Source organism: Pimephales promelas, chromosome 20 (genome assembly GCF_988280905.1).
Source record: "Pimephales promelas chromosome 20, fPimPro1.hap1.1, whole genome shotgun sequence".
Lineage (NCBI taxonomy): Eukaryota > Metazoa > Chordata > Actinopteri > Cypriniformes > Leuciscidae > Pimephales > Pimephales promelas.
In genome coordinates, this window is record NC_142788.1 from 29,941,635 (window position 1) to 29,968,654 (window position 27,020).

At 34.6% G+C, this 27,020-nt stretch overlaps 1 protein-coding gene across 1 annotated transcript in view; it reads right to left on the reverse strand.

Moving 5' to 3' along the window:
* ctnnbl1 (catenin, beta like 1) overlaps nucleotides 1-26,698 on the reverse strand; it is a 39,768-nt gene extending 13,070 nt beyond the window's left edge. Inside the window, exons 1-13 of the mRNA XM_089124358.1 lie at nucleotides 26,537-26,698; nucleotides 24,593-24,778; nucleotides 23,946-24,052; nucleotides 23,402-23,546; nucleotides 22,342-22,434; nucleotides 21,135-21,228; nucleotides 16,901-16,992; nucleotides 15,423-15,495; nucleotides 13,646-13,704; nucleotides 12,596-12,744; nucleotides 10,724-10,905; nucleotides 3,147-3,244; nucleotides 1,025-1,105 (exon numbers count right to left, since the gene is read on the reverse strand). Of these exons, the coding sequence (XP_088980484.1) occupies nucleotides 1,025-1,105; nucleotides 3,147-3,244; nucleotides 10,724-10,905; nucleotides 12,596-12,744; nucleotides 13,646-13,704; nucleotides 15,423-15,495; nucleotides 16,901-16,992; nucleotides 21,135-21,228; nucleotides 22,342-22,434; nucleotides 23,402-23,546; nucleotides 23,946-24,052; nucleotides 24,593-24,778; nucleotides 26,537-26,566 (1,389 nt within the window). The 5' untranslated portion in view covers nucleotides 26,567-26,698. The remainder of the gene's footprint in view (nucleotides 1-1,024; nucleotides 1,106-3,146; nucleotides 3,245-10,723; nucleotides 10,906-12,595; nucleotides 12,745-13,645; nucleotides 13,705-15,422; nucleotides 15,496-16,900; nucleotides 16,993-21,134; nucleotides 21,229-22,341; nucleotides 22,435-23,401; nucleotides 23,547-23,945; nucleotides 24,053-24,592; nucleotides 24,779-26,536) is intronic.
* Nucleotides 26,699-27,020: the final 322 nt, after the last annotated feature.

The following is a 27,020-nucleotide window of genomic DNA, read 5'->3' on the forward strand; positions in this document are numbered from 1 at the left end:
TATGAAGAAGAAATAATTGAAGTATTACGAGGTAACATTATAGTTGTAAAGTATAAACAAAACGATGCCGGTTCTCGAATTATGACTGTTCCTGCATTAACTTCCCACAAACAAACATGCAGCATCATGGTCTTAAAGGATTAGTTCACTTTTGAAAAAACTTTTGCTGATAATGTACTCACCCCCATGTCATCCAAGACGTCCACGTCTTTATTTCTTCAGTCGAAAAGAAATTAAGGTTTATTGATGAAAACATTCCAGGATTTTCTCCATATAATGGACTTCAATGGGAACCAAATGAGAGTTTAAATACAGTTTCAAAGGGCTTTAAACGACACCAGACGATGAATAAGGGTCTTATCAAGCGAAACGAGCGGCCATTTAAAAAATAAATAAAGAAGTTTTAGTTTTATAAGCACAAATGCTCGCCTTGCTCTGTTCTGTGATGAGCGTTCGTGATTCTCCTGTTCGAACTCGTTTATCAAAATGAACAAATCTTTTTTTGAGTCATGACTCGAAGGGTCCTAGATAAGACACTTATTCATCGTCTGGTGTCATTTAAAGCCCTTCGAAGCTGCACTGAAACTCTCATTTGGACCTTGAACCGTTTGGTTCCCAATGAAGTCCATTGTATATATATATATATATATATGATGACATGGGTTTTTTTTTAAAAGTGAACTACTCCTTTAAGTTCGAGAACATCTGAAGAAGTATTTGGATCACACCAACACAAGCTTGCTCCTTTAAATGGAGCAAGACCAACCCAATGATGAGGCTTTTGTTTGGGTGTTTGTTGAGTTGCGACTTCACAGACTCTAGGGCTGATGGGAATGTGTGCTCAATCACCGCTCGGTGTAAAAGTTTAACAGCGTTCAGTTTTAAAGGCGAGCGGACCAACAAAGCAGCGTGTCGACCTGCACTGGTTTGATTCTGGTAGGTCTGCTCTTATCTTCACACACAGATCTGCCCTCGCAGAGGAGATACTGCCAATCAAGCGTGAATGTGTGTGTGTGACTCTTACGTGCTTCTCTCCTTCGATCCTCTTGTCTGCGAGCTGAACGGCTTCCAGGTACTTAAAATGCAGCTCCATGAGTCTGTCAACCTGCAGAGGGTGAGCATACGTTACAAATGCACCGAAACGCCACACAAACACACCATCCACAGCTAGAAAAGACGTGCCGGATTCAACTGCGGCGAAGACCAATGGCCTTGTGTTATTTAAAGACAAAAACAGACATGTCATCCTCTTTCTTAGCGATTCCTGTGACAGAAAACAGAAAACATGATGGCCGAAATCTTTTAGCTGGTGAAACTACCAATAATGCACTGCTCCTGTCAGAGTGATGAAACAGGGCCCAGCAGGACTGTGAGGGTTATTTTAAGTGTAGTGACTGCTGAGCGATAACAGCACACGTGTTCGTCCAGGTGATGTATGGAGACCCCCGACAGAGACTAAAGGAGACGTATAACACAAGATGAAGCGAACCGCATGAACACCGCAGAGAGAGAGTCAGGACAACACACACGCAGGACACATTACGACCAAAACAACGAGAAAGTCAACAAAACAAGGGAAACGAAAGGAAAGAGCCGAAACTGAGGGAGATTAAACACCAAAAGACAAAAGAATAGACGAAAAAAGATGAAAAAAAAAAAAATCAAAAAGAAATAAATGATAGACTGACTGAATTAATAAATTAATTTTAAAAAGCCAAAACTAGCTAAATGAAAGAAACAAAAACCGAACAAAACCACAAGTGGGACGCTTGCCATTATATTTTTAAAACAATAATATCTTAGAAAAAACAATTAGTAATATTGTTGGAACAAACTATGTCATTTGAAAGAGGAGCCGTAATTTATCAATTTGCAACAAGAATATTTTCATACTCCTAAGGCGTGTTCAGACCTTTATTTTGAATATCAATGAACATGAAAAATAGGTAGAAAATGCCAAGAGTTCAAAAGATACCATCCATTCAATTATTTTACAAAAAAAGGTCTGAAACTGTTTTAAATATAAAGAAAATAATAATAAATTCACCATTTGTGATGTGGGAGGAAACTTTAATGCGCATGCGTGTTCTGCGTTTCTTAGAGGTTGAACTTCGCATATTACTTCTGAATAGGATCTCTACTTCATAAATTGTATGAAAATTGTGGGAACAATGGTTCAGATCACTCAAAACACATATGGAAATGGAGGCGCCCTTATATGGGTATTAAAGGAGTCTGGTTGTGCACCTAGTGGAAGCGTTCGGTACTGCGCCCAAACGAAATCTCACTGAAAGCTTTTTTTTTTTTGAGATATCAACCTAAAATTTTAAATACAACTTGTTCATATTTTTGGCTTTGATTTTTCTGCAGTTTTAGAGTAGCCCAGGTTTTGAAAATATATTTTTTTTTTACAAAAATATGAATATATTTTTTTACATTGTACCTTTTCATAAACTAAAATTCTTCTGATTTTTTTTGTTTCACTTTCTTAATTTATTTCTTAAAAATCTGCCAAATGTCTTCTTTAAAACAAGACCAAGTCTATATTCCAAAGCATTCTTGATTTACAACCATTTAAGTTGCAAATGTGCATTTTCATGTCTATTCAAAAATAAAGGGGGATGACACTTGAAAAACCAACCAACAGTGAACAAAAATCACAAAACACAAGGAAATCAAGAAACGATGAAACAACTATAAGAATAAAGGAAAATGGGTGAACAAACCAAACGTTTTGATAAAAGAGTGAATAAAAAACTAATTAAACAAAAAAGAGAAAGCAAAAACAACCAACTTTCACCAAATGAAAGAGCAAACAAAAGAATAAACTTAAATAATAAAGAGTAGACTGAAATAATTAATAAAATAATAAATAAACAAAATGAACAAAGAGGAAAAAGAACGAATGAGTGCATTAACTAAATGCATTAGTAAATGTTTAATTGAACATTATGATTAATAAATGCTGCAGTGTTTTTCATGTGATAATATGAGTCAATAACCGACACGGATAGCCAAGACGGTTGTGTTTTGTTAGTAAATGAGTTAGACGGCGTGTTCTGTACAATCTTAGCCGTCCGCCCGCGCTCTCGCCGAATATAGAAGCAGGAGATAATAAGGCGTCGCGTCAGCTGTCTTATCTTTACCTTCTCGCAGTCGTTCTCTGTGAACTTGCTGAGGAGACGACTTCTCTGCTGGCCTTTGAGGTTCCTCAGCATGGAGGCGATGATGGAGCACACATGCTCTGGGAGAAGGAGACAACAAGCGTTAGTGCCCTCGTTTAACACACCCCTGTCACACACTCACACTAAACACAGGAACAACACCGAGACGACATCCGTGAAAGGCCAATGCGAGAACATGCAGCTGTTGGAGATCAGACGTCCTCGTTCTCCTGTAGTTTGAAAAGTGATTTTGCTAAAAGCCGACAGTAAAGTTGACCTGAGAAACTGCAGAACACACAAACCTGATATAAGAGTTCACTCTGAATTGCTTTTATACACTACCGTTCAGAAATTTGGGGTCAGTTGTGTGTGTGTGTGTGTGTGTGTGTGTGTGTGTTTGAAAGTCGTCCCTTCTGCTCACTAAAGCCTAGTTCACGTTACATGATTTTAAACATCGGGCTGAACTGTGCGGTTCACACTACATGATAGGGCTGGCTATTGAGACAAATTTCACAATTCGATTTCGATTCGATTCAATATTGATTATTTTGGATATCAATTACAATAAATGGCCATTTTTCTCAAGGGAATCAAATCTCTTAAATGCTGTAAACTATGGGAGTCTAGTTGTAGCCAATAGGCTTCATTAGCCTAATATGAAGGTAATAATTAACTGTTTTGTAGCCATACAAACACTTAAATTACACTTTTATTTATTTTTATAATAAGAAGATTATATGAAATATAAACATTTAAATAGTGGCTGTCATAAAAACTTGCCAGATTTATTCAAATATGCATTAAATATTGAAGAACATTAAGATTATAATGCATATGTAATATGGTGTATATATTTAGCAAAATGCTCCTCTCTAGAGTTATTTTTTCTAGCTGACTAACGAGTTTGTGGGTTTTCTGAGGTAAATATGACGACATTGATTACAAGCTGTTTAACTGACGTCTTTCCACGGTTGAAACGCTGATTGAGCGAATCAATGTGACATGATCCGGATTTGGATAAGTTGTACTGTATCTTTAACACACTTTCAGATGCTCATTCATGTTTATTTGGCGCTGTGACTCGTATTATTAAGCTGGAAGAGAGATCAGCGCTGCTGCTTCTCCAGAGCGATCTCACGCCACAGCGACAAAACACTATATATGTTTTTGAATTTCTAAAGAAAATGGACGTAATTAGAAAATTGAGACTTTGTTTCATATCAATAGTAACAAAGGACAAAGATTATTGCGATTTTTTGGATGCGCACAGCCGTGATACAATGTCCCATTCATTCAAATGAAACAGGATGACTAATCGATTCATGAGATTTAAGAATCGATATCGGTTCGTAAAAATGAGAATCGATTAATAGAGAAATCGATATTTATTACCCAGATTTTACTGTGTAAAATCAGGAGTGTTCAAGTTGTTGAGCTGTTCACACCACACAACACAACGGGATTGATCCGCACCAGGAGGTCACGACAACTCTGTCACGCAACGATTCTATCTAGCCTACAAATCACGTTTTGGCAGTGGCACAAAAAAATCACGCAATAAAACGAACCGAAAATGACATGAAACAGTCCGCGCGGCAATACCCACGTACACGCGAATACGGACGTATCCAAACGGACGTACAGAAACTAGCGCTAACTGTTTGCGCGATGATTTGCTCTGAGAAAAAAATGCAAAAAAATATAAAATAAGATTTGCCCGGTGACCTCAAACCATGCCTTGCTCTGATTGGCTGTAGCTTAGGACATCGCTGAGCTCATTTTTGTTAAAGTAAAAAAAAAAAATGTATTAGTGCAACTTTCATGAAGTAAAATCCCTAAAAGCCTTCCTTCCGCTAGAAAGAAAATAGTCCCTGAGCGTGAACAGCAACGTGTAATATGCATGAAAGCTCAAATAAACACAACATAGGAACCGCAGTGTTGCGCAGTGATACACAGAACCGTTGGGTAAAGCGTCATAGCAGTGTTTTATCATGAATAAAGCACAGCTATTGACCAATCAGAATCAAGGATTGGAACTATCCATTTTATAAACTTCAACACGCTTCAAAAAACACTGTATGAGTGTTTGAGAAGGTTATACTTAAAAAAAAAACACGTTTAACATCTTCTAAAACAAGCTCATAAGAGTAGTCCTTCATCAGGTTAAAAATCAATATTTAAACAGCGTCTTGCACAAACACTCACATCATATAATCAGGAAGCCTTGATAAAACCGTTTAATTTTGCCTTGGCCTTCATCGCCGCTGAATACAAATGAGTTTAAACAGCATCTCTTAACCAACACATGCATTCTAATGCGCCGGGTGAACGAAGGAGACGCATTAATCACAGAGCACGAGGAGAAGCGCTCGGTCAGCACTGCGGAGATGTCGAGTCGAGGCCACCGGGAGAGAAAAGTGAACGTTATTAGCGGAGGAATAAAGTGTCTGGGGCGAGGAACAGCGCCACGGGGAGCGGAGGAGAGCAGAGAGGTCTGAGATAAGTGCGTTATCTCCCAGCTCTGCCTCGGGAAAGCTTTTGTCATCATTACACGCAGGAAAGAAGACTCGGCTACCAAAAATACATCACTCCAGGTCGTCGTGGCAACAAGGGGGAAGGCCATTGGCTGGCAGGGTGTGAAGGGGGGCGGGGCTTCTGGTAGGGGCGGGGCTCTACTCTAACAAGAAGGATCAATGAAATACAAATACAATGGGGAAAAGTGTAATTTGATCCATTTTTAGCTCATAATATGAAAAACGTTAACATTTTTATAATTATAAACTAATACACTGTTAAATGATTTTCTATCATTTGTCATTAGGCACCAAACAAAGAACCCCTTTAAAAAAAATAGCATGCATAAATAATTAATTTAAAATAATGTTGAAAAATGTATATAATTAATATTATAAATAATATTGTTAACAAAATGATATATATATATATATATATATATATATATATATATATATAAAATGGAAAATAGTTTCATAAAATGTAATAATTTATAAAAATGTGTATGGTTAATAAATATGCATGTTTACTATTATACATTATAATAAATCATTTACAAATAAAATACATTTAGAAAAATGTATTTAAAACATAATTAATAAATTATATATACATTAAAAATATTATGTATATGTAATAATTGAAATACAATAAATGTAATAGTTTATAAAAATGTGTATATAATTAATAAATATGTGTTTTTATTAATTATACACAATATAGTATATTCATGAATAAAAATATTTAAATTATAATATAATAAATTATTTATACTTTATTTAAAAACATGATATATATACATATTTAATTGATATGCATGTGTGTGTGTGTGTGTATATATATATACATGTAATAAAATGTATATATATATATATGTGTGTGTGTGTGTGTGTGTGTGTGTGTGTGTGTTTTTATTTAACATTAATTTAAAATAAATGTAAATTGTGTATTTATTAATTTTACAGAATTTATAAATTATCAAATGTATTAAAGTAATTATTTATGTATTTATTAGTGCTGTCAAATCGATTAACCACAATTAATCCCATCTAATATAAAAGTTTGTAAATATAGTCATGTGTATTATATATTTGTAATATATATACACACACACACACACAGACATACATTATATATATATACATACATAATATATATATATACACACATACATTATAACTATATATATATATATATATATATATATATATATAAACACATACATACATAGACACAGTAATTGTGTTGTTTATGATCACCAGGATTTCGAGTAGGAGTGGTTGTTTATTTAAAAGAACAATCCACAAAAATAATATTAATATTTACTAAATTTTCATAAAATATTCCAAACCATTAGAAGTCATACATGTGTGAGGAGCTGACAGAAATGTAAAGTTACTCAGTGATATTACTATCTGCCAAAGCTTAAATGGATTAGAAAATGGCACATTAAACACAGCACCCAAATGTCTCTGAGGTCAACGACACCATTTTTTATTTGAGAGCAACTAAATGTCAGTGTTTCTCATATAAAATAGAAGTGGAACCGTGCACAAGTCACAAGGACATTTACTGTGCTTGAACTTTATGGAGCTTGATAAACTCATAAAGGTTCGCAACAACAAGAGGGTGAAATTGAGCGAAAAATCCCTTTCAAATCTTTAATACTCGCATTTGCATGTGTTATGAAACACTACGTGAAGAGACAGTATGCAAGTGGAAAGGCATTTTCAGGTACACTATGTTTAGTAAGAAATACTACAGAAATTGAATAATCAAATGAAACATATGCAGAGAGAAGACAAAGGTGTTTTGTTACAGTTCAGGAAAATCCCTCCGAAACAAAGCCGATTATCACATTATCAACACGCGAATCTGCAGCCAAAGAACAGCTAATTTTCAATAATGAATCCATTAGCGAAACCTTTGAGAACGGCAGAACAATGATCCGATTCCAAGTTTCATTTGAAGCGAGAGAATTAACAGAGCTCTGGAGATCAGCAAATTACACCAACGCTTCTGATCCAATTTAGCACAGCGATCCAGCGCTTCCCGCAATTATCACGTGTCCGGTAGAGATTAAAAAGCAGTTAAAAGACCATCATTAGAAAGAAATGAACTGCTGCTTCTCCCCTCCGCCATTTGTTCGGTTCACATTTGGCCAATTTTGAGTCGCCACCGAGACGTCAAAGCAAATGGGTTTGTCGCTGTCTTACATCTCTCTAAAGAATCATTATCCTCCGCCGCAGACAAACCGCTCCAGCAATTTAGACTCAAATGACTCTATAAACACTGAGAAATAATCAGACTGACGCTTGACTCGCTTTCAGAGTCAGGAAAAACTTAGCTTAATATCTGATATTAAATATAAGCATATTTCGAATCAAAATTGAGAATCAATTTTTAGACGAATCGAAAGGTACCAAAAGATTCCCAGCCCTAATAAATACTGTAACAAGTGTTTATTGTATCTATTGTTCCTTATTAATTCATGATTTAGATGTTTCTAAGTTAGTCAAACACTGTAAAAGTGTGGTTTAATTGAATGTTTGAGTGAAATGTATTGTAAAGGAAACCTACTAAACCAACTCAGCCTTTAAACTACTAGTCAAGTGTGAGACGCACCGGTCTCGTATCTCTCACGGAGGAGCGGGGATTTTCTTAGCGATGTTAAAACGCACATCAACCGATCACTTGTTTAGCGTTCATGTAAACACTACATTCAGATTCACCAATGGAATGAATTCAGTTAGATTGAAACAAAAGCTGTGCATGTAAACAATGAATGGCGACTGCAGAAAGCATCCCGGACATCGACGGCCGGACATGTCCAGGAAAAAGAGGATAGGAACCCCTACTACTCAACTTTCTCCACAGAACAAGAGCCTGCTAGCTTAGCTTCCAAAATAAAAAATGGCCGACACTATGTGTTCATTCTGTGAGTGAGATCGCCCTCTATGGGCGGGTTGAGGACATATGGGGACAGACCCTACTATGCAAAATGACGATTTCTGCGTAATCGGAGGATTTTTTCCCAGACAAAAAAACACAAATCTTTCATCTCAGGGGGATATGAGGGAGGAAAGCATTGTAATTCGAAATTACTACAGGTTTCCTATTAATACAAAGCTTAATGCTAAATCCTGAAGTATCCCTTTAAGTTAGATAGACATTACAGTCTCAGGGTATGTTTTAGTGTTGGTAACATGTCCCACACACACTTATAATCGTCCATCCCACATTTGTTTTGTTTTTTTGATGGTTTTCACCCTAACACACAACATCCAAACCACACTGAAGTAGTTTAAATTGACTGCAGTGCTGAGTTCAAAGTTCACTGCGATTGCGACAGAAGTTCAGCTTGTCATGACATCATTAATTAAAACACATCCTGACAATTCTTCCGCTTTTCAGCTCAATGACATGTAATTATTGGGCCGAAGCCGCTCTAGAGGAGAGAAAGCGAGCCCGAAACACAGTGGGAGATTAATTTAACACCGTCTCTTTTTCTTTGAGCCTGTCAGGGATTGTTTACCTGCGGACGCTTCATTTACGGCTCTTATACAAAAGGAGGACGCTGTAAACTGGTTTGGTGATTAACGGAAACTTTTTTGCCGTCATTTCAAACCATTATCCGTCAATAATAGACTTGGCCCACAATCAATGCGAAGGCGTTATTTCTCCACGGTAAATCTTTCTTCTCCGCTAATCAGCTAATTACGAATGCTAATGCTAATGCGCGCGGTCCCTCGTCATGGAGAGGAATATATTTCACAGGGAGTTTTAGACAGGGATCAGTCTGAAGGTTCTCCATCAAGAGTAAGAGCTTAGCTGTTGAATTAGTCAAACTTCATAAGCACCTTTTGTCTCTGAACGAACGTCGAGGATTAAGACGCGAACAGATGATTGATGGCGGCGTAATCTCACAACAACCATATTTCACATCATCATAATACCATCACGTTTTCAAACCAACCAATATACGAAAAATACAAATGTTTTCATTTTCAAGGATAAAGAGTTACTGTTAAGGACTTGCTGCAACATATTCAAAATATATTTGTGCACATACAGTACCGCTCAAGAGTTTGGAAATATTACTTTTTTGTTTGTTTTTGAAAGAAGTCTCTTATGCTCGTCAAGGTCTGCATTTATTTGATCAAAAATACAGAAAAAAATAATGTATTTTTATTTTAATATACTTTAAAGTGTAATTTATTCCTGTGATCAATGCTGAATTTTCTTCAGTGTGTCACATGATCCTTCAGAAATCACTCTAATATGATGATCTGACGATCAAGAAACATTTCTGATTATTATCAGTGTTGAATACAGTTATAACATTTTTTTTTAATTAATTTAGCTGCATATTTAATTCCCAATCGAAACCAAACCAGTTTCCACCAAGATGTTTAAGCATTAGACACATTGATATTTTAAATACATTTTTTTTGTGTGTGTAATTTACTTTTAATTGTCATAAACAACACGTCATGAACGTTGATTCTTTCAGTTCATCTTTAACATTGCCGTGCCGGCTACTGCAGCTGACAAAACTGTCCAACTGAAATACATTCAAACTAAATATGGCAGTCATTTATCCTGAATATGGTTCATTTCAGCTTGATTTGAAACTGCTGTTTCCACACATCCGTGAAACGCTTCCTCTAGTGTGCAAAATCACATATAGAAGGGGGCAAAGTGTGATGCAGCGTCTCTCTAATAAGCATTAACAATCGTCAGAGGAGCTTATTTGTAAAGCGGTGGCGAAACAATAAGAGCCGCCGCCGCAGAGTTTACTCCCCGTGGAATAAACCGCAGGATGAAGTGTAAATAATAACTGGGAAAAAGATATTAGTGTGAACTCGCCGTCATATTACAATGCCTCTGTGTGTGTGTTTTTCCCGCTAATTGAGCAACTCCACCAAACTAAATCCATTTTAAAAAGAATAAAACTGGTGAGAAAGAGATTAAAAAGAGAGCGAACAGAAGAGGCGTTTCAGGACTAGCACACTTCTCCTCGAGTGTTCTGGGTTTCCACAAACCTTCATGCTCCTTGTCTGAGATTCCCACTTTCTTCATCTTCTTGGGAGTCTTCATGAACAGAGGGAATATGGTGCGGAGGCCCAGGATATCCACAAACTTGTGACAGTTATCCGAACCCTCTGGACCGATCATCCCGTAATCCAGGACCTTCAGCGCACTGACGCGAGACATCTTCTTCTCCCTACACACACACACACACCATCAGAAATATCTAAAACATCCTCAAAGAACTGCAATCCAACTAAACTAAGAAGTTAGCTAAACTGAAACTACTGACAAGAAGTAATTACCAACTTACAAGACATTTAAGGGACAAAATGTGCAATTTTTAGGATTCAGAGCAAAACTTAATTGGTAAAAAAAATGTGCATTTGCATACATTCACAAATAAATGAATGCAATAAAAATAACTATGATAATAAATATATAATATTTTACTAGTTTATTTACAATAAATTGTGCAAAAAAAATATACAAGCGCTGTATTATGTAAAAAAAATTAAATATATTACATAATATATTCATTTAATTATTGTATTGCATACAAACTAAAAGCACATTTTTTATAAATTAATTTGTATACAAATATTACTTAAATTATTTAATTGTTTTGCCCAATTGTTTGCCTGTTACTAACAATTTATATATATATATATATATAATATTTATTATATATTAATTTCAAGTAATTGATTTGACAGCACTAAATTATTTATATTATTTATTTTGTGATTAATCACAACTAACATAAAAATTTACAAAATTTTATAACTATTGTTTAACTATTGTATTGCATACATTTTTATAACAAACTAATAAAATAAACAATTATATTATATAGAAACTAATAAAGAAATTATGTACAATTACAGACTTTAAATAATATATATATATTTATATAATAAAAGCAGTGATAAAGTTAAGTGTTTCACTATATATTTTGCAAATAAATTTGACTAATAAATTCAAATTGAATAAACCTAACCAGCAAAACTAAATATTCATTTTATTTTTTAGAATTCGCTAAACTCTTGGACTTGGAGCAAGAGACACTGGACTTCATTCAAGAAACACGCGCAGAACTAATTTCATTCACAAAGCCTTGTCCACTTTCAGTTTACATATTCATGGGTTATTTTGAAAGTCTAGGAACAGTTTTATAAATCTATAAAACATGAAGCCGACACAAGCAGCGTGTCAGACGCCGGGAACCGTTTCTGTACAGACACGAGCCGACTATCATGGCCTCGCTCAAGGGAAATGTAGCTGTCCGTCACACTGGCACTTCCTTCATCTCACAATGACAAACAACAGTTTATCAACGCCGCGGGAAAATATTTCACATGTCAAGAAGAAGAAGAGGAGGAACACAGACTGGCAGAGAGAGAGAGAGAGAGACAGCAGGTGTGTGTGTGTGACCTCAGTGTGTTTCCCTAATGTCCACCACAAGTGACCCGCAGTAATGTGTGTGTGTGTGTGTGTGTGTGTTTATATATGTTGAAACACTGTGGTATCAAATGTTCACAGATATTCTAATCAGAGAGAGAAAGTGAGTGAGTGGGAGAGAAAGAGAGAGTGGGAGAGAGAGTGAGTGAGTGGGAGAGAGAGACATAAAGAGAAAATAAAACATAAAATAATACAATTAAATAAAATAATAATTATTGTGATGTTATGATTGAATGTAAGCTCAATCTTCTTAATAATCTTTCAGTTATTTTTATTATTATATATTATTTTTTTCTTTCAGTTACGCCTTTCCATAGATGTTCAACCAAAAAATTCTCTCATAATAATTCTAAGAGTAAAAAAAGATATAAGAAGTACATCAGAGTAGTGAACGCAGAAGAGTAATAACGAAGGGGGAGGCGGACCTGAGCATGAGGTTCATGAGCTGAAGCCCCTCCCCCCTGAGGAAGCGATCCCGATTGGCTGGAAGCATGAGGCAGGAGCACAGGGCGTCAAACAGGTTCTCCATCATTTCCTGTTCCTCCGGCGTTGCTGGATTGTGGCGTTTAAACACCTGTGAGGAGCACACCAATAAGATTACTCCCACAAAACAAATGTTTTAAAAATAAATAAATAAAGTATTATATATAGTATTATTTATTGTAGTTTTTGTCCGACTCCATTGACTTGACATGGTACAAAAACTACAATAAACCTGTTGAAAAGCAGCATTTGTCCAAATTTCAACCTTAACTGTACTATTTCATCAGAAACGATCTTAAAACAGTGTAAAATACCGAACTAACCCGTAAATGCAGCGGTAGAGTACACTTATTCGCCATCACAAAAGCTCATTATTTGCTCATGCTTTAACCCTTGTGCATCCTTATGGACATTTTTATCCTTTTCAGGGTTTTTTTTAATCACTTTGCCTGCGTTTATGCTAACTGCATAAAATTTGGCACAGGTGTGTATTTTTATATTGTTATTTTACCATTTCACCGCCAAATCTTCTTTGCACAAGCTACACAAAATACTTCCACATTGAAATATGTCCCCATTGAAACTGCAATTTTTTAATCCCAGGGCCATTTAACTATAAAACACAGAATATTTATCATAATGCCAGCCTCTCTTTTATTTGACTTTATGTTTTTTATTAGAAAAGCCTTTCTAGGGACCTGAGATGCAAATTAGCTCTCGCTAGACTCTCTATGTACAATACAGATTTTCCAGCTTTGACTGGGATCATGTTTTTTTTTGTACTGTCCCTATATAAATGAAGTGAAAATAAAATAAATAAAATTTGCAAGTAAACGATTTGATTTTGCAACATGAAGATTTTGAAAAGATTGTTAAATGAGAAAATAGCAGCGTGGAGAACAATGAAAGAAGCCGCCCGTGTGTTCTGGGTCATAAAGATCTCTAAAGAGTCTCACACTGAGAGAGAGAGAGACAGAGAGAGAGAGACTTACTGAAAGCTGCTGCAGTAGTACATCAATACCATCCATTTCTCCCAACAGCTCCCTTGTTTCTAAGAGAGAGAGAGAGAGAGAGAGAGAGAGTGAGAGAGATATCGAAGGGGGAGGGAAGAAATTAGTGAGTGGTGCGAGACAGACATAGAGAAAAGATGATGAATGTTAGTTGAGTGTGCTAATAAACCTTAGAGACAGAGAGATGAGCATGTGATAAACACGGGTCAATGAAACCCCACTGTGCAGGAACACACACACACACACGATGAACAAGCACTATGAAATCGGTTTTATGTTGTTTTTCGTTTACATTTTTATAGATTTCGTTTTTATAGTTTAATTAAATTTTGATAACCAAAATGCATGTCATTGCTTCGCACTTTCTGGATTTTTTTTGTTTTTATGACATAATACAAATTTAACATGCAAAAACAGTGGATGTATAAAACTTAAAAGAATTTAATGAATCTTTTAGAATGTAAATCAAGTGAAAATTCAACTTATTTTTGGCAAACAAACCGGTTTTTAGTAGATTCTATTCTATAATTGTATAAACTTTTATTTTGGAGGGTCGTTGCGAAGACCTTTGATTTCTTCTTAAGTCCATTTTACGACTGGTTTCAGTCTACGTTTTCTGAATCATAGGGCCTTATTAATATATTAAAGTAATTGTATATATCAAAATATTAGTTGTTTAAACCCTAAAATTCGTTTTTTGATCATCTTGACATCGACAATAACTAACTGTGCACCTTCATTGAATTTAAAGTGTTACATGCAGAATATTTCTGCATATATTTAGAGTAAATATAGGGTAAAATCAGCAATATATCAATGACTCTGCTCTTAGATGTCAGCACTTGCTATAAACGTCTTTTATAGCATTTATAAATTATGTCATCATTGGTAGTTGATGCATATATAAATGTAAATACATATAATTTTACTATATGTTCTGCTGAGTCATTTTTTACGTTTTTTATTTTTATTTTTACTTCATCTTTACTTACGTTACTGTGTGAACACACAAAATAAAAAACAATCATGGACATTTTAAAAAGGTTAAACGGTCCTGAAAGAAATAGTCGCTGTTCGCGGAGAAAAATGAGCGCATTGGAAATGAATGGGAAGCGAATTTCACCTAGTGGAAATGTTCGGTACTGCGCACAAACAAAATTATCCTGAAATCTCATTTTTTCATCTCAGATATCAACTTCAAATTTGGAGCACAGCTTGTTTACATTTATGGCTTTGATTTTCAGTTTTCAAGTAAAAAAAAATTTGGGAACATTGTTTATCAATAACAATAATGTAAAATTTTATAACTTTAAGCTCACTTTTTTTTATCACTTCAACAATAATCCTGAATGTGTTCAAACTTAAGTCTGTGCTCCAAATTATTAAAGATTTATGACTGTTTATGTACATACTTAAAAAAGGGATTATTTATAACTACTGCATAAATATAATTGAGTCCCATACAATGCAAAATATTATATAATTATCTAAACTAATACATCAATTTTTACATAATATCAACAAATCATTTTTGACAGACACACAAACAGTACCAGAGGGATAATATCAACTGGAAATGTCACAAAATGTCAAGCTAAAGGCCCGTTCACATCAAGAACACGCTGTGAATGTTGCTATTGATGTGAAAAGCCCTTTAACAGTTTGTTACTCCATATTTTCAACACCGAGCCTGCAATTATTCACGAGCACGGATTTAATGAGTCGTTGGCAAAGCAATCCGTCCCTTATTTGTCCTTACTGTCATTGTTTTGTAGCAGGATGGCCAGTATTTCACTGCAGTACAGCTTGTTGGCATCAAAAGGCATCTTGGCCTGTTTGGGAACACAACACACACACTTTCAATGGCGTTGGCAGCAGCGTCCCGTTCGATCTTGGCTATTGTCAGTGTAATTGCTGGTGCGCTGGATTCATGGAAGTCTTCAGGGAGCATTAAGACTCGAACAGCATGACGCTCTCTTATTCCGGCAGCCAGCGGTAAATGTGCGGAGGATTTCCCCTCACGTGGATGAGAAACAGTGAATTGTGGAAGCAGGCCTACAGCTCTTATGAAAATCTCAAATCCAGCTCAGAAGTAATGAATAATCGAGTTAAACCCAACATTAAGCACAGCCAACTTCAAACCAGCTGACACTCTGCTCACCGCCATGAAGAAAGGCTGAAGTTATTAAAAATATATTATTTTTGCTTGACTTTTAACTTTAAGGGTGAAGTGTGTAATTTTGTTGATGTCTATCCCAGTTTAGTGTGCAGAGAGTCAACGCTAAGTAATATCAAAAGTGTGCTTTTAAAATACCAACATGACTCAACTTTATTTTTGCAATTCTGTTTGATGCACGGAAATTACACACTTGCTGACCGTGTCTTCATGCATAGATATGAAGCTAATTAAGCAAAAGTTGTAACTGTAACTGTACGTACACGCATAAAGTATTAAATAAATGCGTTAAAAAATTATTAAATAACTGCTAAATTAAACGCAAAAATGCTTATGAATGATTCAATTAAAAAACACCTAAAAAAAGTTTATAAAAGTGCATAAATAAATTCCAGGTTAAGTCAATAAATGCATGAGTAAACTATTAAATTCATAAACTAATGCGTAAATACATAAAGAAAAGCATAAATAAATGCATGCATGCATCCATAAATAAATGGATAAACCAGATGACGTTTGAAAACTCAAGGAAAATTGGGTTATTTTAGAGAATCCCAAGCCAAGAATATAAATGCAAAAATAACCTGATAAAATGATTAAATAATCGCAAAAATAAACACAAACATTTTTACACGAATGACTAAATAAATCAACACCTAAATAAGTGCATAAAAAATAAATGCATGAGTAAACGAATGCTTAAATGCATAAACAAAAGCATAAATAAATAATGCATGCATGCATAAATAAATGCGTAAGTTTGAAAGCTCTAGAAACTTTGGTTTATTTTAGAGAATTTAGAGTAAACTCAAGTCAAGTCTATAAATAAATAAATAAATGCATAATTAAATAAACAAACAAACCAGAGGTATATTTAAATCTCTAGGAAAATTGTGTCATGTTAGAGATTTAGGAAAAACTCAAGCCATGTTTGGACAACAACAGTATATTTGTTTTGTTAAGCCAGAATAATAATCATTTAAACTCAAACTCCATTATCAGACTCTATTAATAAGCAGACTAACATTCATAAGAGCCATCAGTGATTGCAGTTGCGTTACCTTGATCCTCTTCAACAGCCACTGCATCAAACCCTGCTGGGCCGCCTCTGTGCACAGACCGGGACGAAACTCAGCCATGTTCTCGATCACAGCTGTCACAAACACACACACACACAGATCTGCTGTTAGTGGACGGCCAAGCTTGGCATACACACGCCGACATTAATGAATCGTGTGTGTTGTATTATGACCTAGTTTTGGCTTCACCTAGTGGCCATGATAACTGATGGAGAAACTGCAGTGAGATCCGAGTCGACACATGAACGCACAGGACTCGACACAACGACCCGATGCGAGCGGATTGGGTCATCGCTGTACTGTCACATCACTTTACACAAGTAAATATATATAACCATATTCTGCACATATATAACCATATACTGTATCCATATTCTGCACATATAACCATATATAACCATATTCTGCACATATATAACCATGTTCTGCATATATATAACCATATACTGTAACCATATCCTATATATAACAATATATAACCATATCCTGGACATATATAACCATATACTGTAACATATTCTGCACATATATAACCATATACTGTATCCATATTCTGCACATATATAACCATATACTGTAACATATTCTGCACATATATAACCATATACTGTATCCATATTCTGCACATATAACCATATACTGTATCCATATTCTGCACATATATAACCATATATAACCATATCCTGCACATATATAACCATATACTGTAACATATTCTGCACATATATAACCATATACTGTATCCATATTCTGCACATATATAACCATATATAACCATATCCTGCACATATATAACCATATACTGTAACATATTCTGCACATATATAACCATATACTGTAACATATTCTGCACATATGAACATATATAACCATATTCTGCACATATATAACCATATACTGCATCCATATTCTGCACATATGAACATATATAACCATATTCTGCACATATATAACCATATACTGTAACATATTCTGCACATATATACATATATAACCATATTCTGCACATATATAACCATATACTGCATCCATATTCTGCACATATGAACATATATAACCATATTCTGCACATATATAACCATATACTGTATCCATATTCTGCACATATAACCATATATAACCATATTCTGCACATATATAACCATGTTCTGCATATATATAACCATATACTGTAACCATATCCTATATATAACAATATATAACCATATCCTGGACATATATAACCATATACTGTAACATATTCTGCACATATATAACAATATACTGTATCCATATTCTGCACATATATAACCATATACTGTAACATATTCTGCACATATATAACCATATACTGTATCCATATTCTGCACATATAACCATATACTGTATCCATATTCTGCACATATATAACCATATATAACCATATCCTGCACATATATAACCATATACTGTAACATATTCTGCACATATATAACCATATACTGTATCCATATTCTGCACATATATAACCATATATAACCATATCCTGCACATATATAACCATATACTGTAACATATTCTGCACATATATAACCATATACTGTAACATATTCTGCACATATGAACATATATAACCATATTCTGCACATATATAACCATATACTGCATCCATATTCTGCACATATGAACATATATAACCATATTCTGCACATATATAACCATATACTGTAACATATTCTGCACATATGAACATATATAACCATATTCTGCACATATATAACCATATACTGTATCCATATTCTGCACATATAACCATATATAACCATATCCTGCACATATAACCATATATAACCATATCCTGCACATATATAACCATATACTGTAACATATTCTGCACATATGAACATATATAACCATATTCTGCACATATATAACCATATTCTGCACATATATAACCATATCCTGCACATATAGAACCATATACTGCATCCATATTCTGCACATATATAACCATATATAACCATATCCTGCACATATAGAACCATATACTGCATCCATATTCTGCACATATATAACCATATATAACCATATTCTGCACATATACAACAATATATAACCATATCCTGCACATATATAACCATATACTGTAACATATTCTGCACATATGAACATATAGAACCATATTCTGCACATATATAACCATATATAACCATATTCTGCACATATACAACAATATATAACCATATCCTGCACATATATAACCATATACTGTATCCATATTCTGCACATATAAACATATATAACCATATTCTGCACATATAATATAACCATATATAACCATAACCTGCACATATATAACCATATACTTTAACCATATTCTGCACATACATAACCATATATAACCATATTCTACACATATAACTATATATATAACCATATTCTGCACATATATAAACATATTCTTGCTTATATATAGCCATATACTGTAACCATATCCTGCACATATACAACCATATACTGTTACCATATCCAATTTAACCATATACTGTTACCATATTCTGCACATAGATATCATATGTAAAAAAGAAGAAACTTAATTTTGGGGAGAAATGTTGCTTTAATAAAAATATGCTTTGCATATGACTCTTCAATTAAAAATTGCAATAAAAGCAACAAAAAATGTATATATATATATCTCCCTTTCAGGGCCAGAGAAACCACTAAAAATCTGAACCGCCTCCTGGACCAGCAGAAAAAAATTCCTCATTGTCGAGCGTGGGACACACAAAAAGACGGAAAGAGCGAGCAGAGCGAACAGCTCTATATGACACATCACAGGGGAGTTTGAGACTCATCTGTATTATAAAAGACTCTGAAGACACCTGATAACTCAATCAGAGGCATGATGGGTGAAGAATCTCACAGCGGATGAGTGGGAGAGAGAGAGTGAGTGGGAGAGAGAGAGAGAAATCTCATGAGGAAGGGAAAGAGATTACACAAGAGCTGGAACGGGAGAGGAAGACAGCGAGAGGGAAAGAAATGGAGGAAATGTGCCGTTTAAATCCGTTCATTCAGAGCATTTATCTCTGCCTGCAGCTGAACAGCGTCTGTCCACAACACAACCTGTAAACACACGCCAGTCGCAGTGTTTCCAACACGCTTTAAAAGAGTCAGTGCTGGAGCATTTCACCGCCTCAAACGTATAATAAAACTATTATACGGCTTATGCTCAGATGGAACACTTACAATACATATATAATTATATCGCATATCTATAATACATAAAATGTTTATTTATATGATTATTTGCATATAATACATTTATTTATATATTTTATATATAGTGGCTATATTGTGTACACACACGCATATATATATATATATATATATATTATGGCTGTGCAAAAATTAATTGCGATTAATCGCATCCAAAATAAAAGTCTGTGTTTACATAATATATTTGTGTGTGCTGTATATAATTATTTTGTATATATAAATACACACACATGCATGTATATATTTAATAAAATGTGTTATTCATATACAGTATAAAATATTTATATTTATATAATATAGATTATGTATTTATAAATATATACAGAATTTAAGTGCAAATAATTCTTAAATATATACACATGCATGCATAGGTATTTATATATACAAAATAATTATATACAGCACACACAAATATATTATGTAAACACAGACTTTTATTTTGGATGCGATTAATCGCAATTCACTTTTGTACAGCCCTAATATATATATATATATATATATATATATATATATATATATATACACACATATAGACATACACATACATACACATATATATATATATATATATTTATATACCGGTATATATAATTCATTACATTTACATAGCGCTTTCCTTTGCAATTGAAGCACACACACACATAAATATTTTTTTTTTTTTGCGTGTGTGTTCAAAGTATAACTATATACTGTGTGCTATATACATACACACACACGCATATATATGTATATAAATATATATATATATATATATATATATATATATACACACACACACACATACATACATACATACATACATACACTTATATATATATATATATATATATATATATATAGATTAGCTGTTGCTTCTTATAGTTTGGGAATTTGCAAACATGACTTTGTTTTGCTTTTGACAGAAAAAACCCTGTGCATTGGCTGACTCCAGCTCTAATGCATATGTGTGTGTGTGTGTGTGTGTGTGTGTGTAGTGTCTTACCTAAAGTGTTATAAACTCCATCCGCTTCCTCCTTCACCGTCTCGTCCAAGCGCTCCATATTCTGCACCATGAGAGCTACGACCTGACCCTCCAACTAAACGAACAAAGGAAAGCTATTTCACAAACATTCACAAAACTAAATGTAGACACACTACACAACTTTGTGATGTATAAATAAATAAATAAAAAGTAATACAAATTTGAAAGTAGATGATAAATTGCTGAAGTTTAAGCCTCTCTTCTGCTCACCAAGGCGTATTTAATTAATCAAAAATACAGTAACATTGTGAAATATTACTACTTTTTAAAATAGCCGTTTGTGTGAATATATATGTTAAACAGTAATTTATTCCTGTGATAATTCATCTTTTGAAATATAAATCTTTTCCAACACTTTTGATCAATTTAAAGTCCCCTGTGGAGCTTGTAATGTTGTTTATGTGTGTGTGTGTGTGGTGTTTTTAACACGCTTTAAGTCAAACCATGTGTAAGTTCATAAGTGGACAGCATTGCTGAGTATTAAAACTGCAGTGAACCAAAGACAGTCTCAAAAACACGCTTTGAAATCGCTGACGTCACAAACGACCTTGTAACCAGTCAGATCAACGTGTGATCGTCCACCAGTGGATCTCTGAGCTGAGGGAGTGAGTGGAGGCGGGGCTCATTTGCATATTCATAGAAACACGCATACTAAATGAGGCAAGGGTGTGGAGTTACATTCAAGATATTTTAAGGCATGAAGGAAAAACAAACAGTTTTAAGGGATATAATTATTGACTATGCTACTAATCTATGCTAAATAAAGCACACACACTACGTTTCAAGCCCTATTTTGTAGCCTGTCCACAGAGCTGCCATTTAAACAGTCTTTCGAGTGTTAATACGTTCGCTTGAATGCACAAAACAAGAACTAGATGGAGCAATCAGACCCACACGACTCAATCAACCTCTGATTGTTCACGAGCTCCTCCTGTTTCCTCCATCCGTCTGACACACACACACACACACACACAACAACAGTCTGGATATTACATCCTTTCTCTTGCAAAAGTCAGGCCCAATACCTGACGAAGTTCTCACACATACTGTAGTAATTCATGTCATTTCCTCATTATAATGCCGGACCGCTCGTGAATCCGCCTGTAATCTCCTCTGCCGACGACACTCGGGATGTTTTTCTCTGATTATTAAATAAATATTTCCTTACCAGTGCGTCGATGAGCACCTCGGCCCCCTCCTCGCTCTCGTGAAGCGTGTCGATGTCTGTCAGTTCCTGCAGTAGATCAACCACCGCGATGCTGATATGTGACTCGACGTTAAGGACTTTTTTTTTTCACAAAAATTGATATTTCTTGGTGTGTTATGGCAAAAAAAAAACATGTTTTTTTATGTGCAATGATATACACTGCTAAAAAAAATAAAGGGGAGACTAAAATAACACATCATAGATCTGAATGAATGAAATAATCTTATTAAATACATTTTCTTGTTATTACTTTTTAAGTGTTGTTTAAGTGTTCCCTTTATTTTTTTGAGCAGTATATATATATAAACAATGAGTTTATACTTTGCTTTTGTTTTTTAAAGAAATTATTCAAATTAATATTTTAATTCAGCAAATATGTATCAAACATAAAGAGCGATAATGTTACAAAAGATTCAGTTTCAAATAAATTAACGTAAAAAATCATGAAAACAAACGTTTCCACTGAAATATGAAGAGGCACAACTGTATTCAACACTGATAATAATCATAAATGTTTCTAATCATCATATTAGAGTGATTTCTGAAGGATCATGTGACACTGAAGATTGGAGTAATGATGCTGAAATATAATATAATGGACTTCAATGGGGTCCAAACGGTTCAAGGTCCACATGAGAGTTTCAGTGCAGCTTCAAAGGGCTTTAAACGGCACTAGACGATGAATAAGGGCCTTATCTAGCGAAACGAGCGGCCATTTCAAAAATAAAAAAAAAGTTTAAGCTTTATAAGCACAAATGCTCGCCTTGCTCTATTCTGTGATGCGTTCGTGACGTCCGTAATAAGCAGAGCAAGGTGAGCATTTGTGCTTATAAAATTTAAATTTTATTATTTATTTTTGAAATGATCAAAATGATGCTCGTTTCGCTTGATAAGACCCTTATTCATCGTCTGGTGTCGTTTAAAGCCCTTTGAAGCTGCACTGAAACTCTCATGTGGACCTTGAACCGTTTGGACCCCATTGAAGTCCATTATATGGAGAAAAACGCTGGAATGACGGCAGGATATCAGTGTTGTCGTGGCTGAGGAGGCCGAGCAGAGAATGGACCGCGTTCAGCTCCACCAGCAGATGATACAGCTCCGGGATAGTGGCGATCACGTGCATCTCCTGGATGATGTCATTCAGATCAAGCTCCGCCTCCATGAATCTGCCAACAACAGGAAGTGATGTCATTTCTCTCTTTTTTTCTTAAAAGGGATACTTCAGGATTTAGCATTAAGCTTTGTATTAGTAGAAAGAGAATGACCTGTTTAGTTGGCTCAACTATTTCAAAAGCTGACCTGATTTTCTTTTTTTATATTATAGTAAGAATATGTATAACTCAATGTTCAACTAATTGAAAAAGCTGAATAATCATTCCAAACTTAGTCGATTAATCGTTCTAATAATCGTTAGATTAATCGATTATCAAAATAATCGTTTGTTGCAGCCCTAAGTTCACTTGCATTGAAGGAATAGCGAATATTAAAAAGCATTCGGAGACAGAAAACACATAGTTTGACATTTAAAAGTGAACGCCGGAGAGGTTTAATTCTCCGTAACTCACTTCTCTGGGTTGTCGGGAAACTTGATCCTCAGCTCCTGGTTTTTGTAGGATCTCTTCTCAAAGGTCAGGATCATTTTCTTCACGGTGCTCTCATCCACGGGCTCCCCCTGTTAACACACAGCAGGTCAAAGGTCACGACTCTCATCTACAGTGTGCCTCTGAATTGCATACGAGACTTTTTCCCAGTTAAAAATACTCTTTCTACACCAGTTTTCTAAAAAAGTATTAACAGTTATTCATCTGTTGATATGTTTTGATGGCTAATTTAATTTGACGCATGAACAATTCATCAAAAAAATATGCAAAACACTATAGATATGTAATATCGGCAATCACATCGCAACATCAGTTACAATCCATTTGGAAAAAAAACAACATTATTGATTAAAAACAGGTTAAACAGTTACCGTATTTTCCGCACTAAGGCGCACCGGATTATATACATACATTTGACTGGGTTTGCGTTATGCATCCACTAGATGTGCTAAAGGGAATGTAGCGAGTGCTTTAGCATGTTATGAAGATGAACGAAGGAACAACATGAGGGAGAGTAAATACTGACAGAATTTTCATTTCTGGGTGAACTAACCCCTTTAACCTCTATGTTGCATGTAGACTAAACCCACATGAACATGCTCTGTTCTCACCTCGGGGTCCTCTCCGTCCTGATCCATCAGTCTCTCCAGGATCTTGTCCCCGTCTCCGGGCTGCTCCTCACTGTCCAGGTCTGACCTCACCAGAAGCCGTCCGGCGTCCCGACCCGCGCTCTTCTGTTTGCCTCTGGACTCCTCATGGCTGTCCTCCTCTCGGGGTCTCTTCGCTCCGCGGTCCGGCTGAGAAGAGGACACCACACGAGAGTGAAGCGGTCCATCGGACCATTCTCAACATCTATGCAACACTAACTATGTTTCTATCCACCTATTTTTATGTTATTGCATAAAAATTTTGACTTCTTTCAAAAACATTAAAAATAGTATGGTTTCTGAACTTGTGATCGGTACTGTACACACACACACTGGTTTCCTATCTTTGTGGGGTCTCTCCATAGGCATGATGGTTTTAATACTGTACCAACTGTATATTCTCTCCCCTCACACTAACCGACCCCTAAACCCACCCATCACACACAACTTTCTGCATTTTTACATTTCCACAAAAATATCATTTAGGATGTTTATGAATTTCCTTGTTGGGGATGTGTGGTCCCCACAATATAATTTAAACCTGCACACACACACACACACACACAAACATATATATATGTTATATAAGATTAATTGCGATTATTCACATCCAAAATAAAAGTTTGTGTTTACATAATATACGTGTGTGTTCTGTGTATAATTATAATTACTTTGTATATATAAATAAATACACACACATTCATGTATATATTAAAGAAAATGAACTATTCATTTTATATATATATATATATATATATATATATATGAAGAGTTCAGATGCAAAAGCCTCTAAATGCCATTTGAAATTTTCTTCTTTAATGATGATTTTTATCAAACTTGTATATTTAAGTTCAGTGATTTCACTTAAATGGCAATGATAATTACCTATTAATTGTTATTTAAGTGAAATTACTGAACTTAAATATACAAGTTTGATAAAAATCATCATTAAAGAAGAAAATTTCAAATGGCATTTAGAGGCTTTTGCATCTGAACTCTTCATATATATATATATATATATATATATATATATAGTATTTATGTGAAAATAATTCTTAAATAATTATATAATTATTTAATATTTATTATTTAATAATTATTTTAATTTAATAATAATTTATTTTGGATGTGAATAATCACAATTAATCTTTGCACAGCCCATGTACACACACACACACACACACTGTGTATAATTATTTTGTATATATAAATACACATGTATGCATGTATAGATATAAGAAAAATGTGTTATTTATATATAATATAAATTATGTATAAATAATGCAAAATATACACATGCACATATTTATTTAAAATATATACATGCAAATTTGTGTATTTATTTATACAAAATAATTATACACAGTACAAATTATGTAAACACAAACTTTTATTTTGGATGTGATTAGTCGTTGCCCAGCACTAAAAGACACCTCGTTTTTAATCCAATAATAATCCAGAAAATGTTATTTAATAGCAAATTTATAAAATGACAGTGTTACCGTAGTTTTTGGACATGTTGTCAAGGTATTATTTCAAGACACATGATAATGGACATAATTAGTAATTATTCAGTGCCATGACCCAGCTTATTTACACTACACCACCACAATACTTTTATATCAACGAGGAAAAGACAAATTAATGCATTTATAAACGTATATTAACAACAAACACTCAATAACACGCATGCGTATGTACTAACGTTAGTTGGGTAAGTTAAAGGATAATAAAGCTTTTACCCTCTTAAACAACCATAAAACACGTTTAAATCATTTGTAATCGTCTAAAACAGTTTATTTCTGCATTAAATATTTAAGTTTAAGATGATATTGACACAAGTAACGTTAGCAGAACAGTTCAACCATCCGAATAAAGATCACGGTGACGCATTAAACTTGTCAGTACCTGATAATTCAGCAGCTCTCCTACATCCATGATGATTTCTCTGTGTTATAATCCCTGAAAATGTATTTGTTTTGAATAGCAGCGTGTAAACACAACACGCCTGTGAACAAAACTTGATGTCTGTTCTTCGCGTGATGAACTAAACCGGCGCGAGACGAGGAGGCGAAACTCAGCAGCGACACCAGCAGGCGAGGAGGACAAACTACACCACAATAACACACACTGCAAAGTCAACACACACACACAACGTTATCTGACAGGATTTATTTAATTCTAAAAAGTATTGCATGCCACGATGAAATAACTAAGTAATGGTTCACAATGGGTCCAGAAACGTGTATTAATACGTGTATTGGATACACAGGAAATTAAATTAAACCTCATGCGATGATGCGGCATTCATTGTTAGCAGACACAGTTTTAATCCACTACCTCAAATCACTTGCACAAATCTATAACAGTCATCCTGTCCAATGCTGTTTGG